This window comes from Castor canadensis, chromosome 8 (genome assembly GCF_047511655.1).
Source record: "Castor canadensis chromosome 8, mCasCan1.hap1v2, whole genome shotgun sequence".
Taxonomy (NCBI): domain Eukaryota; kingdom Metazoa; phylum Chordata; class Mammalia; order Rodentia; family Castoridae; genus Castor; species Castor canadensis.
In genome coordinates, this window is record NC_133393.1 from 146,212,047 (window position 1) to 146,228,607 (window position 16,561).

A 16,561-nucleotide genomic window follows, 5' to 3' on the forward strand; every position below is an offset into this window, starting at 1 on the left:
AGAGTCACCCCAGCTCTCCCAGGGGCTCGTATGGCCTTCAGGGTGACAGGCTACATGGGCAGGAAGCCAAGATCACGCCTGAAAGTAGAGAGAGCAGATGGACGCTCACATACCCAGCACCACACAGGGACATCTCACATGTGGGGACACATACAGACGGACAGAGAGCTCTGTCCATTTTAGGAATCAGAGCTTCGGAACCAGTCCTACTGGAGCCTCCAGAATTAGTCATTTGTTTTTGTTTTTGCTTTTTTTGGCTGGGATTTGTACTCAGAGCTTCACTTCACGCTTGACAGGCAGGTGTCCTATCACGTCAGTGTGCACCCAGCCTTTTTTTCACTCTCGTTATTTTTGAGATCAGGTCTTGCTTTTTGCCCAGGCTGGCCTGGACCTCGATCCTCCCGAGGCTTTTTGCTGTAGCTAGGGTGACAGGCTTATGCCACCATACCCAGCTTTCCCTGTTGAGATGTGGTCTCCTGAACTTTTTTTGCCTCAGCTGGCCTGGAACAGTGATTTCCAATCTCAGCCTTCCATGTAACTGGAATGACAGGCACACACCATCATACCTAGTCATTGGTTTAGATGGGGTCTTATGAGCTTTTTTCAGGAGGTTGGCCTTGAACTGTGATCCTCCCCATCTCTGCCTCCCAAGTGGCTAGTGAGGCAGGCTAACAACAGGAAATTAAAAAAAAAACAAAAAACCAAGCCCCACAGGACTCAACCCTCCTCAACAAGGGGTCACTGCATGCTGAACTCCTTCTTCCTGCTCAGACATCCCCTCTTAGACATCCCCTCTTATAGTCGTTTTATGGTCAGGATTGCAGTTGTAAATTTTTCCCCAGTTGTAAATTCCCCAAAAAAGATAAAGGAGTCTCTTGGCTGTTTTAGATCTGAAAATGGCACATGCCCCATAAAAGGAAATCTGTCCTCAATCTGACCTCTCAGGTAAAGCCCTCCACTTAAGAACTTATGAATATTGGTTGCAATTCATACCTACAATTAAAAACCTGCGAATCAGCATAAGTGCACACACAGAATGCCCCATGTTATATGACAAGATCTCGTCAGCCAAACCTGTCAATCACCCTAGCCCCTCCTGCAAAGACCACCCATTTAATTACCCATTAAATGAAGATCAGGGCTGCTGTGCCATCTGGCCATAGCCCACCGCTCTCTCTGTGGCGTGTCCTCCTCCTTTCCCTTTCAATAAACCTTTGCTACTGCTTTGCAATCTGTGTCTTTGTCCAGTTCTTTGTTAGAGAGATGCAAGGACCAAGAGCTTCTCTACCAGGGTCTTCTGAAACCACCCACAGGTAGCACTAGGATTATTTGTGTGACCCACTCTACCTGGCTAGAATCACTGATTTAAAAAAAAAAAATGTGGTGATACTGGGTTTGAACTCTGGGCTTTGTCCTTGATAGGCAGGCACTCTGTGGCTTGAGCCTCACCTCTAGACAAATCGCTGACTTTTTAAACCACTTAGCTGTGGAGAGCAGTGTAGGAGAATCCTATGAGGACAGAACATGGAGCAGCTGCTTTTCCTGAGATGTTTATGTCAAATAATCTGTAGGCTGAGATTTGGCACAGCCCAGTGGAGAAGACAGTGAGAAGGCAAGACGCAGCTCAGCTGCTTTTCCTAAGTTAAGTTCAGAGAAGCAGGAATGCAGGTTTCTCCTGTTACAACGTCACACCCCTCCCTGAGAACCGTTGCTCCACCTCCTTGTTTACCACTGGATATAAAAGACTCCCTGAGGCTTTTGGATGAAGGGAGGCTTTTGGATAAAGGGAGGCTTTTGGATGAAGGGAGGCTTTTGGATGAAGGGAGGCTTTTGGAGGGGGGTGGGGTTGGCTGAAGGGAAATTGCTGGAGGGAGATTGCTGAAGGGAGCAAATGAATTGCTGAAGGGAAAAGAATTGCTCAAGGAGAATTGCTGAAGGGGAATTGCCAAAGGGAAATTGCTAAAGAGAGTTTGATAGAGTTGGTTGGCAGCTTGCGAGGGAATGGCTGCAAGTCTGAGGGCTGAGACTTTAAGAGAGATTATGCTAAAGAAAACTAAGAGAAAACATGGGACAGAGCGAGTCTAAGGAAAGAGACTTTAAGGAACAGAAAAGGAGACTTTTAGAAGCAAGGTTTTAAAGAATTGTAAAGGAATAAGGCCTTAAAGAAAGCATAGAGAAAATCAGAGTAAAGAGAAGAGAGTAATAGAGATAAGAAGTGATGAGGCTGTTATGTGTCTCTCCACCTGAGCGCCCATCACACTTGGCCCCAACTTTCTGTCTGTCTATCCTGAGTCCTTTCTGCAGCTCTCGCCGTCAGTTAGGCCCAGTTAGTTTCAGTAATAAACAGGAGCGCAGTTAACAGCACACACATACATGCATACACACCACAGTAGAATGTGCTCCCAGCTGATACCCCTGGAGCTTATAGGATAGGTCAGGTGTTGGGCTAGGGACCCAGGATGAGCAAACACAGAGGTTCCCTCCTGCTTTGTTCAACTGGGGAGAGATGAAAACAAAAACCAGTCATTACAAAAATCAAATAATACCATAGCTATAAACTGTGACCACGGTTTCCATTTCTGGAAGTACAGGTGTCATGAAATATACCCCTCTCCCAGTGCTGTACTAATTCTGGATAAAAACCATTAAAAACTTAAAAAATGTGTAACTGAGCAAGCAAGAAAAGAAGAGACATTCTTACCCAGAATAGCCAAGAGTGGGAAATACGAGCACTACAGAAGACAAGGGCAGTCAACTTAAAACACATCTTACAGGGACAGAGGGGACAGGGACACGGGGGACAATGCAGGGTGCATGTTCTAGTGGTTTCTCTCATCTGGAAAGCTTGGACCTGGAGCTTCCTCACAAGGCCTACATGTTATGGGAGGTGGTGGGAGCTTTGAGGTGGGCCTGGTGGGAGGTTTGGGTCACTGGGGACATGCCCTGAAGGCATGTGGGATGCTGATTTCTTCCACTCTCCTCTTACTTTGCAGCTGTGAGGCGAGTGTCTTCCTCCCCCACGTGCTCCTGTCGCAATGTGCTGCCTCACCACAGGCCCAAAGCAATGGGGCTCATTGAACACAGACTGAAGCCTCTGAGACTTTTCTTCTTTCTAAAATGATCATCTTGGTTTTTGTGATAGTAGTGGAAGACCAGCTAACACAAACTTCAACACACTGCCTGACTGTCGGTGACTTTAGTCCATCGTAACTGGGCCCCAAAAGCCTCAGCACCATCATCCCCACAATCCGTACTTGCCTTCCGGGGGAGCACTCTGAGTCAGACCGGCCCACTGCCTGTCCACGGCACCCCAAGCTCAGCCTGGGCCTGGCCCACTGCAGGCCTTGGTAAATGCTTACTCCCAATGCACAACTGCACCACAGATGACAGGAGTCTGAAAAGCTATCCCCTGTACCAGAAATTCCCTTCCCTTCTCTACTTATCAAAATCCCCTCTGCTCCCCCTCAACCCCACCCCAGGCCCAGCTGGTCATTTTCCTTCTCTCTCTACTCGTGGGAGATTCTGGAGGGCAAAGACCCTGTCTGCCTTCTTCACAGCTAGGACTCTAATTACAGTTGGAGTTTGGCTCTTAGTATCTGCTCAATAAATTAATGCAGAATAAATGCAGGGTGATTTAAAAAGTAATGGCCTGTATTTAAGCCCCAGGACTTCCTTTCTTCCTTTGCCCTTCCTTTTCCAGACAACAAAGTATTTCCATGCCCAAGCCTCAGGGAAGAGCATGGTAGTTAAAAAGAAACAAAAATAACTGGTGGATTAAAAGCTCAGGCCCAGAGAGAGCTGGGAAGAACAATCAGAAAGGACAAGTGATTGATAGGAAATCAAGAGGCCACCTCCTGGTCAGGCTGGACAAGCTTTTTCTGAACTTGTTAGGAGAAAGGGTGGAAAAGGGAAAAATAAGATTGTAGGTGGTGGTGGTTCCCAGAGAAAGGTGGGGTTTTTTTGTTGTTGTTGTTGTTGTTTTGGTTGTTTTTTGTTTTTCAGACTGGGGTTTGAACTCAGGGCCTATACCTTGAGCCACTCTGCCAGCCCTTTTTTGTGATGGGTTTTATTTTGAGATAGGGTCTCATGAACTATTTGCTGGGGCTGGCTTCAAACCACGATCCTCCTGATCTCTGCCTCCTGAGTAGCTAGGATTACAGGTGTGATCCGTCGGTGCCCGGCTCCCTCGTCAGAGCTACCACCAGCTCCAGAACAGCTGGTGTGGATTAGGAAAAGGTGTTCCCTTCAAAACACAGACCAGACCCAGACTTATCAGCACCCACGCAGAGAGTACAACCCATACAACCATCCAGGGCAGCCCTGCTCCAGTCTGGCCAAGTCGAGGAGGAGGTAGCAAGAGCTCAGACAGGGCTGTGGGGCCCGAACACAGGGAAACCTGTGCCTCACATCTCAGGTAGGGCTTTCATGAGCAGGTGGGGGTGAGGAAGCCCTGAGAACACCACAGGGGACAATGATGGCAGCAATCAGACTGCCACATCTCACCCACCCACATCACCACTTAGGGCACAGGAAGCCCCTGGAATTAGCCAAGACCCCACTAGGACTGAGGAAGAACCTCAAATAAACTGAGACTGTCTGGCACCCAGGCAGAAGGATTCAGAAGAGAGCCTCTGCTGAGTGACAAAGAGGGGGCAGCGAGACCCAGCCAGGTATGGGCTTGGTTCCGTTTTTAACAGCCAGGCTCCACATGCATTTGTTGAGTGAATGTGGAATGAATGACAATAGCTCACCTTTTTCTGTAACCCTGATTTTCCTGTGGCTCATTTAATGATCACAACCTCGAAGTCTCTCTGACAAGAATGCCAATGGGCCAGCTTATTCAGCTCTGTGCCCTGCACAGATGTTGGAGTGCTTGCTGTCTGTTAGTCAATTGAGTCACTATGTTAAGAATGGGCAATTCCTCTCCAAGTCCAGGATCACAGAGCTCCTTCCCTTTTCCTCCACTCCCCTCCTCTCCCCACTCTCTTCTCTCCTCCTCTGCAGGCTCTTCAGAGCAGAGGATTCCCAAGGCTGGAGCAGAGGGGACAGGCAGTCCCTCTAACACTGTTGAGCAGGGTGGCTGCAGGCCCTTATAAACAGTGTGTGAGGGTTTAAGCTATTTCCCAGTGCAAGGCGTGGCCCTGCTCTGTGACCCGTTAGCCTTGGTGTGCTCTGAGGAATGGCAGAGAGGTCAGGCCCATCAAGCAGGTGGGCAGGAGATGGCCACTCAAGGTCGGAGACACTGGGTCACCTTTGGAGATGAACGGGGGCTGAAGACTGGAGCTCCCCAGATGCAGCACACAGAGAGGTGGGTGGCACTCTAGGCCCTTGAGGCTCAGGCACAGGGACCGGCCCAGTTCAGCAGGCCATTCCCAGGCTTTCCCCGTGGCCTGGCCCAGCCTGCTCCTGGCTCCCAAGGTCACAGACCCACGTTCCACTCCAGGGCCTCAGATCATGATCACATATTTTCTTGTACCCCCTGAACTTGTGGATGTGACTTTTGTCTCCTGGCCGAGGTCTGTGGCCAGAAGGTCAACTCCTGCTGCTGCTGGCTGCCTAGCCCAGCTCTGTCTCCTAGCCAGTGTCCCTGAGCCTTCCAGGCTGCCATTTGAATCCCAGCTCTGCTGCTTGCTGGCTGTGACCTTCTCATGTTGCTTATGCTGGTGTAACCACAATGTCCATCTCCCCTCTTGACCTGTCCCCTCTCCTCTGAATTCCCATGCCTGGGCACCTAGCACTGATCTCATTGCCAAGGTCAGCTGAACTACATGGTCTGACCAAACATGATGCTTCCCGGAGCCCAGGCGAGGCTCCATGTCCCTACGCCCTGTGTGTGCCTGTCTCTAAGTGGTGGCCTCAGGAAGGTGGGCCCTCTCTCCTTATCTTCTCTACGAGACCTGGGCCACACTGTCCCAGTGTTCGCCTTCCCTATTTCCTCCTGGGGTAAGGTGGGTGTTCCCCTTCTGTAGGGGGTGAAAAAGACCACACAGAGACAGAGAAGTTGCAAGCCATTTATTAAATCCAGGTGAGTCACCTCAGTACTTGAGAAAGCACGTGCTCGGTCCAGATGCCTGACCACTTCCCTCCTACAGCCTGCTACCTCTACCACATGGCAAAGGGACACTGTGCTATCTCCCAGGAGTTGAGGGGTCAGAGGATGATGCTGGTGAGTGGCTTAGATTTGGGGTGAAAGGTGAGGGTAAAGGAGGGGCCAGTTTGAGATCAGAAGGACCTAGGTTGGGATTTAGGTGATTGGAGAATGGGGTAGGACCCGAACCGAACTCCAGAGAGCAGAGGGCCATGTGCCCCCCAGACCCTGAGGTGGTGACATTCCAGGGGAGCCCTGTCCCCAGGTGTGTGACTGGAGCCCAGTGCTCCTCCTCCCACCTCTGCTAAACTAGGACACACTGCACACTCTACATGTCTACGGAACATTCGGTCCCCACCAGCCCTGGGCCTGGGGATGCCAGTGGGCTGGAGGTGGCAGGGCTTAGCCCTGGAACCCCAGTTCCTTGTACTTGGCAGCGATGTCATGCCGGAACAACTCCAGGGCCTTGCTCATGGCGCTCTTGGCATCGGCACCGAAGTCCCCAGGGTGCTTGCTCTGCAGAACGTGGATGATGGCTTCCGAGATGAACTGTAGAGAAGGGATAAGAGGGTGCCTGCTGGTCATGGGTTGGGATAAGCCACGAGCTGGGAAGGAATCCGGCTGTTTCCTTCCATTGCCTAATGCCAGGGCCAGCTACTGGGCACTTGTTAGGCTCCATGGCTCAACTCCTTTAAATCCTATGACCCCAGGAGAGAGGTACTACCATTCCCACTTTACAGATGGGGAAACCAAGGCACAGGGAGGTGAAGCTGTGTGCTGAGGTCATGTAGCCAGGAAGGGGCATTTGAACCTGATGGTGGCCTCCTGTACCCTTGTATTACTGCTCAGGTCGTGTACCCAGCTGCCACCAGGCAGAAGTGTATCACTACTGATGTGGGCAGCAGAAAAAAATGGATGCTCTGTTCCATTATTTTACACAGGATTCTGTGATTGAAAATCTTGAAGGAATCTACCTTCCATTTGTGTGGGTTTGATTTTTGTACTTATGACTTAGTTTGCTTTCAGGAGCCCATCTTGAGGGGCACAGCATCACACCTCTGTGGCAAGCACAGTGGTGGTGCTCTCAGACATTGGTGGGACAGAAATTGGTGGGAGAGAAAAGGGGGATCAGACATTGGTGGGAGAGAAATGTTCTTGTGACTGAGCCCAAGAACAGTTATGATCAGGAGGATGAGGATTGGGACTGTGCAGTGTGACAGGCAGGCCCAGGTGTAAAATGCCACTGGGCTTCTCAGTGGACTTGGTCCCAGCCATACCCTGGCTGGTGCACTGAGTGGTGACATTTCACGAGGAGACAAGCAAGTGGCCATGCCGAGGTCACGTAGCAGGTGATCAGTGGAGCCAAATCTGTGCCTGGGGAACTGTGGATGAGCGGCTGCCAGGACTGGGGATGGTGAGGGGCTAAGACAAAGCTGGATTTCCTTTGTTTTCTCTGGGTCCCAACGTGCAAGTGACATAAAGCAGGGACAGGGGCTGGAGTGGGGGGTGGGGGAGGGTACAGCAGAAAACCACAAGTGTCACCACCCAGTAGAACCTTTAAACTCAGACACAGCTGCTCCACAAATATCCACCTTGGGGCCTTGGTAGACATCAGCTTAAATCCACCTTAAATTTCATAAATCCAGCAAAACAAAGTAGGGGGATGGGGTGCTATGGATCCAGTCCTGCCCTGCCCAGGTAACTTCACCCGCAAAATGGGGACTGAGAGGGCCCCCAGCCCAGCTTCTTCTGAGCCCACAGCAGAGCTGCTGGTGTCTAGACCATGGTGGAGTGGAGCAGCTGTGAAATGGAGAAGCAGAAGCAACCTTCAGCACCCACCACCCTCTGGATCTCTTTGTCCCTGAGAGGGACGAGCGTCCATGGGTGATAGGGAGAAAGACTTGGGAAGAGCCCTTGGCGAGGGCCTGAATGACCTTTGGGCTCTGTCTTAATTTCTGCAGGGGCTGAACACATTTAGAGGGGTCCACCTGCTTCTGTCCACTGATTGGCAGGGTAGCCTGGGCTCCGTGGCTTCCTTTCTCCCCTGCAGGACTAGGTTGACACAAGGACAAATCAGAAAAATGGGGATGAGAAGCAGACAGACTGCTAACTGCCTGCCCAATATCCCTTTTCCCTTCTTCCTTCCCACAGAACACTGGTATTTGGAGTTTCCCATGCCGACAGGTGAGGCCTTGTAACTAACCTCTGACCAATGAGATGCATACAAAATTAGATGAGATTTCCAAGCATCCTTAACTCTTTAAAAGGGAACCTTCTTTTTCTCCTGCTTCCTACTTGGCATATGGGTGAAATGGCTAGAGCTCTTGTTGCTATCTTGGGTCATGAGGCAACTTTGGAGATGGACTCCATATGCTCAGGATGCAGCCCAGAAAGAAAAAGGCGCAGAGGCAACTGTGGGGCCCCTGCGCTAGCTCTGGATTCCCTACCTCTGGACTTCTTCCATGTGAAAGGAAAAGAGGATACTGCCATTCCTAACCTCAGCAGGTAACTGAGAATTCCATGGGGTGACCCAGGTGCATGCTGGGTGCTGTCCCCAGCATCCCGACTTCATGGCTGCACCATGAAGATCCCACTTCAGAGAGGTTTCTTCTGAGTCCTTTGTCTCCAGCTCCTCAGAGCCCTGTCCCATGTCCCTTCCCACACTGGCTATGGAGACAGACCCTGAAGTCCAGGGTACCAGGACTCCTGCCAGGTACCAGCGGCTGGTGCCTGGGGCATGTGCAGCTCTATGGCCTCTGTGAACCCCACAGTGAGCCCCAGTGGCTGAGTTCCTGTCATGGAGTTCTTTGCATCACAGATTTCTAAAGGCATGGGAGTCAGGCATGGGATTCTAGGGTGACAGTGACCTCTGCCTCTGCCATTTGCCACCTCTGTGACATCCACAAGCTGCTCCACCTTGCGGTGCCTCAGTTTACTCATCTGTGTGGTGGGTCTGATTAGGGCTCCCACCCGTGGAGGGAACATAAGTTGTACACCAGATAGCCACTCCCCCCGTGAGGTCCTGACTTGGCACAAGGAACAAGACACTACGTCTGAGACACTGACCGTGTTTGCCCTCAGGGGTCCCAGGAGCAGGCAAGGGAGGGCCGGTGCAGGTTGCAGATGAAACACCAGAGCACAACCCAGCTGAGACTCCATCCCAAATCTCACCCTACCCTCCCACTGTCTGCTGCCTCCTACCTCCAGGTACTTGATGGGGATCTTGTGCTTGGTGGCATGGGACTGGGCCAGGGGCTTGATCTCCGCCTCATGATGCCCCTTCTTCTTCAGGACGCCACCCAGGGCAGTGAGCACCGTGACGCCATGCTTCTTCAGGTCTTCGGAGGCCTTCATCTCATCCTCTGACTTCAGGTGCTTGAACTTGTCAAACTTCTCCAGGGTCTCAGGGTGGCCCTTGAACAGCCTGGTGGACAAGGAGGGCTGGAGTGAGACATGGGGACTCATACACTCCAGGTCAAGTCCAGCTCCCCCACTCCCCAGCTGTGTGACCTCAGGCAAATCACTGTACCTCTCTGTGCTCAGCTTCCTTATCCGAGGAATGGGGTTAATTGTCCCTACCTCAAGGATTAATTGAGATAGTCTATGCCACATGCCATCAGGGTATCTGGTACGTAGTAAGTGTGCTTGCTATTATTTTATTATCACCAGCAGCCACTCTTCCTTGTCTTCATGGTTACTGTGAGGGGCAGGAAGGACAAAGACATCCCTGCATATCTGGTCTGTGCACGGCAGGGTGCGCTGGGCTAATGGGCCCTGAATTGGCTGAGTGCCGGCTTTGTGCTGGCCCTGTGCCAGGCTGCCACCTGCATCTCCCTTTAGCATCACTCACCTTGTCCCCATTTCACACATGAGAAAAGAGGGACTCAGAGGTCTGATGTCAGGGCTGTGTGCAGAGCAGCCAGATGGAATTCAGGTTCAAGTGGCTCGGAACGCAGTGCTGACCTGCACGGTGCCTGGTACAGCCCTGCAGCCTCCTTCTTGGAGGCTGAGCTGCTGCCTGTCATGCCATGCACTGGCCCTGTGGCTCCCAGGGCCCCTGGGACCGATGGCAAGGGGCCCATCAGAGCCACTGATCCAGCCCTGGCAGCAAGCAGGTGCCTATACCTACTGGCAGCTGCTTCCAACCTGGGGCCAGGTCTCTCCCTGTGAGAAGGTGGCATACATTAGCAGGGTCACTGCTACCCCCATTCCACTCACAGGCAGATGGAGACCACAGATGGAGGCCACTTGCCCTGGGTCATGAGGCAGATTGGAAGCAGAGCCCAGTCCCAAATGCAAGCCTGGCCAGTGCTGTGATTCACACACACTTTCCCCCTCATATTGTACCCTGACGTGTCTGGCAGGGGTGACCCTCTGCCCAGGGCTCTCTCTCCTTTGGCAGGGACATTGGGATCCTCAAAAGACTTCTCTTTTGTGGCTGGCAGGCTCTGTGGTGTCCTTACTATCCCACTGTGGACTCTTTCAGTTGCGTTCTGAGCCACTGTGCCCAGAAGTTGCTGGAAACCCCCAGTGCCCCTGGCCTCTGTCCCAGGGTCCGGTGGAGAGGACCTCCTGTGACCAGGACACCATACCTCTATGCATTGCAGCTGAGCGTGGCGGCCATGCCTGGGATCCCAGCACTCTTGAGACAGAGGCAGGGGGATGAGAGTCCCAAGCTAGCCTGGACTACACACCTAGACCCTGTCTCAAAACTGAAAAACAAAGCAAAGTAGTAAAGTGCTTTGCACGTTTATTTGTAAGCAATTCAGTTGCTCACTGAGTTCCCAAGCTTGGGGAGCAGCCTCCACTGTGACCCTTTTCTACAGAGAAGGAAGCAGCACACAGCAGCGGGAGGTGCTGCAGCTCTCTGGTCACACAGCCCTCTTTCCTCTGCCACCAGGCACAGTGAAGATGCACAGAGCCCCCACTCCCCTCAGCAGCAGAAGGAGCAAGGAGGTTGCATGTCCGGGTGCGGAGGGTGTGGGGCTGAGTCTGTGCCCCGGCCTGCATGTTCGTGTGGGAACACACTCATCTCATGAGCAGCCGGGTGACTGACAGAGCCACAGGGACCCCAAGGATGAGAGGGACTTGGAGTAACAAGTGATTCCAACCCCCTGGCCCCCACACATGGTTGTTCCCAGCAGAGACACTCTCTCTCACTACTCTGTATTTACTACTCATGGGTAAGTAGCTCTCCCACCCAGCAGGGAGTTAGTTTGCTAAGTCCTAGGTATACACTTGGAGATACACAGATGCTCACCGTTAATGCCAGAGTCTGATAATCCCAACCCACACTGGGGTGGCACTTATTGAATTCTCCCAGTGCTGCACAATTACCAACTCACTGAAAAAGCCTGATGAAGCAGGGTCCATGTGACAGCTGTGGAAACCGAGGCACGGGAAGCCCAAGTGACCCTGGGGATTAAGCAGGCAGTCTGGCTTCCTATCTACATGCTAGGTGACCGCTCAGGCTTTGTCACTGTCACATAAAGACATTCCAATGCAAAGTGAAATGTACAAACCCAGGTGCACAAGCATTTGTCGTCACAGATGCATGTGCACACACAGAAGTGCACACCCCAGCTCACGTATGCAGACACGTGTGTCCACAAGTGGGCTCTGCATGGACAGGAGCGGTGCCTCCCCTGGGGGCAGACCTTTGTGCTCCTCCCGGGTGCCAGGTTTGTCCACAGCCATGGCCACAACATAACTCCAGGACCCTGTCCAAAGCCAAGTGCGCCACTGACAGCTCTGGCACCCTCATCCAAGGGTCCCTGAATTCCTGACTATTATTATCTGGCGACAATGATCCTGGCATTCCCACTGACAGATGGGAGACCTGATACCCACAGGCGGAGGCCCAAGGTCAGAAAGCTGGAAGGAGACTGGGGCAGACAAGGGGCCAAGGTCTGGGGACCCAAGGCAGGCAGCTGGGGATTTTGGCTCCCCAGTGTTTAGGGAAGGAGTTAGGGAAGCTGGCCCCAGCTCTGGCTCCAGTGAGCTGTGTGGTGCTGGAGTACTCACTCAGCCTCTCTGGATCTTGGCTCACTCACGGGTAAGCCAAAAAGGCTGGCATAGATGACTTTTAGCCTCCAGAAAACTTGCCCAGGCCTTGCCCTCCATGAGTGGCACCATCCAAAGGGAGCCCATACTTAATTACTCCATAGCACCAAAGAAGGAGTGAATCAGCTCCCGCTAGGTCATTCTGTCACCACTCAGTCACTAGTTCTGCCAGCCAAGGCCTGCCCTGGGTGGGAGTCCCTGGGGCAGCCTGGAAGGCTTTGCCCTGAGTTCCCTGACCCCAGCAACTTGGAGGTGAGCAGAGGGACGCCCCCGGCCCTGTAGACATGGCAGAGGATGTCTTCTCCAGGGTCTCATGGCTGCCTGAGCCACGGTTTCACCTTCAATCCCATGGTTGATCTGCCCAGCTCAGCAGACAGGTCATCAGGCACTTAGAGATGGAGCCCACCTCTCTGCGGTCCTCTGAATAGAGGCTCAGTTGGACATTCACATGAAGCCCCAAGAACTTGCTCCAATCCATAGAAACCTATCAGATTCTACTGGAACAAAAGACCCTGAGGGTGGCTGGAAGTCTGCTACCAGCATTGCAGTCCATGGGGGCCATATAACAGAGTTGTCAGAAGCAGAGAGGCTCCATCCAAGCAGCCTGAATTTGAATCCCAGCCCCTTCTAGCTGTGTGCCTTTGAACAACTTACTTAACCTCTCTGTTCAATGTGATGATAGTAATATTATGAACTTGTGGTGAGGCTTAAGTGAGTTAGTAAAAGTAGAGCACCTAACACAGGTCCTGGCAGTCAGCATGTCTGCTACACCCATTTGCTGTCTCTCTCCTCCCCCTCGTCTTCACCTTCCTCATCCCCATCATCACCATCGCCATTATCCTAACCAGGAGTCTTAGGGCTGCCTGGGGCTGACATTGGCTGGTTGAGACTCTGGGCTTTCTTCCTATAATGTGAGAGGTTGTAGCCACCAGCAGTGGTTTTTAAACTTTCCTTGGTCTCAGAGGAAAGACAAATGGACAAATGAATACAGCAGGAAAGGTTTGACAGGAGACTGCGAGGCAGCGTGGGGTCTGTGCACAGTCCCTCCCTCCCACCGCCTACTGGAGCCAGCAGCTGCTGTGGCTACACAGCTTCTAGAACTCTGTGGTCCTCAGCAGCCTTCTTGTGAGTAGTCAGGGCAGTAGAGAAATGCCAGCACAAAGACCAGGGTCAGCATCTGCAACAGACAGAGAGAACAGCTCCCCGGGAGCCACTCTGGGAGTTAGCCCACCTCCTTGTGCCCCAAAGATGATCAGCCAGTGTCATCTCGATGTCCTGCAGCCAGAGACACAACAGGCATCACGCCCTTGGGGCAGGGCAGATCTGGGCATCATGTCCTGCCCTGCCCCCCGCAGGCCTCTCCAATGTTTCCCCAATGACGCACGCCTTGAGTCTCCTTCAGGACACCTAAGTCATTGCCTTGAGGCTGGAAGTCCCTGTCACCTCAGAAAGCCCACTGCTCTGACAACTCTGGTCCCTCCTCTACCCCAGTGGCCCTGCCTGCTCTCCAACAGCAAGGAGGACCCTGCACTCCGAATCCCAGGGCACAGGAAGGTGAGATCTTAGAGATAAGAAAGCCAATCCCTTCACTTGACCAGTGGAGAAACAAGGCCCAGAGAGAGTAGTGCCTTATCCAAGGTCACACAGGAAATCGGCGGCCTAGGAGCTGATGTAAATTTGGTGGAGGGACTTCAGTCCAGTCAGATGGGCCTGTCGAAGTCCCAGCTGTCAGAGACCAGGAGAAAGGCGAGGGAATAACCTAGGGTGCCAGCAAGACAACAGGAAGCTGGCTCTCATTTCCTATGTCCTCAAGCATGGACGTCCAAGGGCTCCAACTTGAAATAGCCCTTCTCCCAGAGAGCCCTTTCCCCCAGGCACATGGGATGGAAACAGGCAAACGCCGAGGGACACAGAAAGGTCATCTGAGTGAGGAGGAAAGTGGCCTCGCTGATAAATGGAGACATCCATTTGCAAATTAAAACTTTCAGAACAAACGGTGGGTCTGGGGCAGCCGGGGACCCACTTCCTCCAGAGTGGAAAAGTCCCCCAGCCCATCAGGCTATGGACTCTGTGAGTCCAGAACGTGAGGGAAGGTGCTGGGGAAGAGTCCAGCACCGTCTGGGTGGGAGACAATGGGACATGAGATTCTGAGTACGGACCACAGCACCTAAGTTCGCCACACTAGGAATTTGGGGGGGCTGGAGCGTATTCAGGAGCTCTTTGCGATGAGAGACAAGATGTACTTCGAGACCACCTCATTCTGAGCTCCCATATTCAACACACACCACCACCACAGGCAACCAATAGCTTCCGCCCCAGCCCTGCCTCTGTCTTCTGCTCTCTAATTATAGAGCGTCATATCTAACAGTTACTAACATTTCTGGAACTCGCTGTAAGGCTAGGCTCCTTATATGCTTCACGTCTACCCTGTGATGTAGCTATTAGGATTTTCCCTTGTTGTACAGGAGAGGACACTGAGGCTCAGGGAGATTGAGTGTCTTCCCTAAGGTAACAGAGCTGCATAGCGACACAGCCAAGTCCAGATCCAGAGCTGTCTCACCTTGAAGGCTATGTTTTAGTCTCGATATTTATGGACTTTAATGGGCTGTGGTTCTGGGGACATCATCCACTCTGGGTCTTCATCTAGTAAGAAAGGGGGCTGGACAAGATCTTTTTGACTGTCTTTAATTCCCAGATTCCTCCTGGTGGGCTCCAGGCAGCAGAGATGGATCCTCAAGCTTCCTCCAGCTGCTGACACCACCCTAGATGGATCTCTCTTTCTTTCCTGAATCTAATCCTGATGCTTAAAATCAAGGGAAAACTGAGTGGCAGTTTCCCTCATCTGCAACCACCAACTGTTTTACCTAGGGCCAAATTTCACCCTTGTGTTTGAGCATGTGATCTTCGGGGCATGGGTGGAGGGGGCATGGGGTTCTCTTTTACCTGATGAGGACTTCCTGCCCGTGGCCTGCGAGGTCAGCCTCCACCTTTCCCCAGACCTTCAGCACCAGCTGCCATTCCCCATCACTGAGCCCCATGGTGGCGTCTGAAGAGGACAAAGAGCAAATGCAGGTTGAGAGCTGGGTAACAGGCCAGGCTGTTGGGGTTTGAGGTAGCCTGGCCCAAGGGGTTTTTATACCGTCCCGGGTGCCTGCCATGATCAGCTGATGCTGCGTGCTCCCCTCCCCCGCCCTTCTTGTCCCACTCTCCCCCATGGCGGGGGGGGGGGGGTGGCGGGGGGGGGGTGGGGGGAGTCCTAATCTCGGCCTTTCTCCAGCCCTCACATGGGCAGCTATTTTGGGGCAGGTGCCATTGTGGGAGGTAGGACAACTTGGGCCACAGTGGGTGGGGGTGTTGAGGAGGAGGCCAGGCCACTGTCTGAACTTTCATAAGCCAATAGAAAGGGCACCACAGAGCCCATGGCCAGCAGCCTGAAACCCAACTCTCCTGCTGTCAGCCCTCCCAAGAGGGCCTGTCATGTTCTAAGCTTGGACACAGGTGTCCTGATGGCCCCGGACAGTCTCCTCTCTCAATTCCTGCCCCTGCCCCCAGCTGGAAGTGGTGGGAAGGAATCCTTACAATCAGGTGGACCCCCTAAAGAATGCCTGACTCTGTGAACCAGCTCACACATCCCCTGAAAGTCGTGTCAGACATGCTTCTTCGAGGCTCAGTTCCTTCCGCCTACTTCCATCTACCTGTGCTGGCCTCCCACTGCACCACACTCCTGTTTCATGGGCTCCCCTAGGGTAAGAGCAGCCGGGCCACCCAGACTGCACTTTATATTTGGTGGCTCTGTTAATCCTCTGGGAGCCCTATGTGTAGCCACTGATTGTCCCCATTTAATTGAAGGGGACGCAGGGACGCGAGCCATTGTCCCCCCCAGTTGATGGCAGAGCTGGCAACTGAACCTAGAAGTCTGATCCAAAGGCTATGCTTTTGAAACCTTATTTGGGTTTTCATGAGGGGCTCTGTTTTATTCATCTCTGTGGCTCTTGGGTCTCACACAGGGCCCTGAATCAAATTTGAACTAAATAAATGTTTGTTGAATAAAAAGATGGATGGCCTTGCAAGGAAAGCAAGTGGAAGATGATTGGGCTCAGTTTATAGCCAAACTTCCCTTCATCCCTTCCTCCCTTTCTCCATCCATCCATCATTTTTCCATCATCCATCCATCTGTCCATTATCTTTACATCCATCCATCTATCCATCCATCTATCTATCATTATTTTTATATCCATCCATCATTCATCCATTAGCCATCCATCCATCCATCATACATCCTTCATCCCTCCATGCCTTTCCCCCTCCATGTACCCATCCATCATCCATCCGTCATTCATCCATCCTACAAACCATCATAGGGTACCTACTGTATGTCAGCTATATGCTAAGGATAACAAGATAAAATAA

General features: G+C 52.3%; 1 protein-coding gene and 1 long non-coding RNA gene across 2 annotated transcripts; one reads left to right on the forward strand and one right to left on the reverse strand.

Annotated features, from left to right (window-relative positions):
- Window positions 1-5,997: 5,997 nt before the first annotated feature.
- Mb (myoglobin) lies at window positions 5,998-15,271 on the reverse strand. Its single transcript, XM_020173932.2, has 3 exons — window positions 15,095-15,271; window positions 9,290-9,512; window positions 5,998-6,637 (listed from the first exon to the last, which is right to left on the reverse strand). The coding sequence occupies exons 1-3, from the start codon at window positions 15,187-15,189 to the stop codon at window positions 6,491-6,493; spliced, it is 465 nt and encodes a 154-aa protein (XP_020029521.1). The 5' UTR covers window positions 15,190-15,271; the 3' UTR covers window positions 5,998-6,490.
- On the forward strand, window positions 13,459-15,232 carry LOC141425836 (uncharacterized). The gene is made up of 2 exons (XR_012450988.1): window positions 13,459-13,705; window positions 14,847-15,232. It is a non-coding gene; the product is annotated as an uncharacterized lncRNA (long non-coding RNA).
- Window positions 15,272-16,561: the final 1,290 nt, after the last annotated feature.

Excerpts from the sequence above, each read along its gene's own strand:
- Mb (XM_020173932.2), bottom strand. The coding sequence starts at position 15,189 with ATGGGGCTCAGTGATGGGGAATGGCAGCTGGTGCTGAAGGTCTGGGGA. Across the intron at positions 9,513-15,094 it reads GGGCAGGAAGTCCTCATCAG|GCTGTTCAAGGGCCACCCTG; the intron begins GTAAAAGAGAAC and ends CTTGTCCACCAG. Across the intron at positions 6,638-9,289 it reads TCCCCATCAAGTACCTGGAG|TTCATCTCGGAAGCCATCAT; the intron begins GTAGGAGGCAGC and ends CCTTCTCTACAG.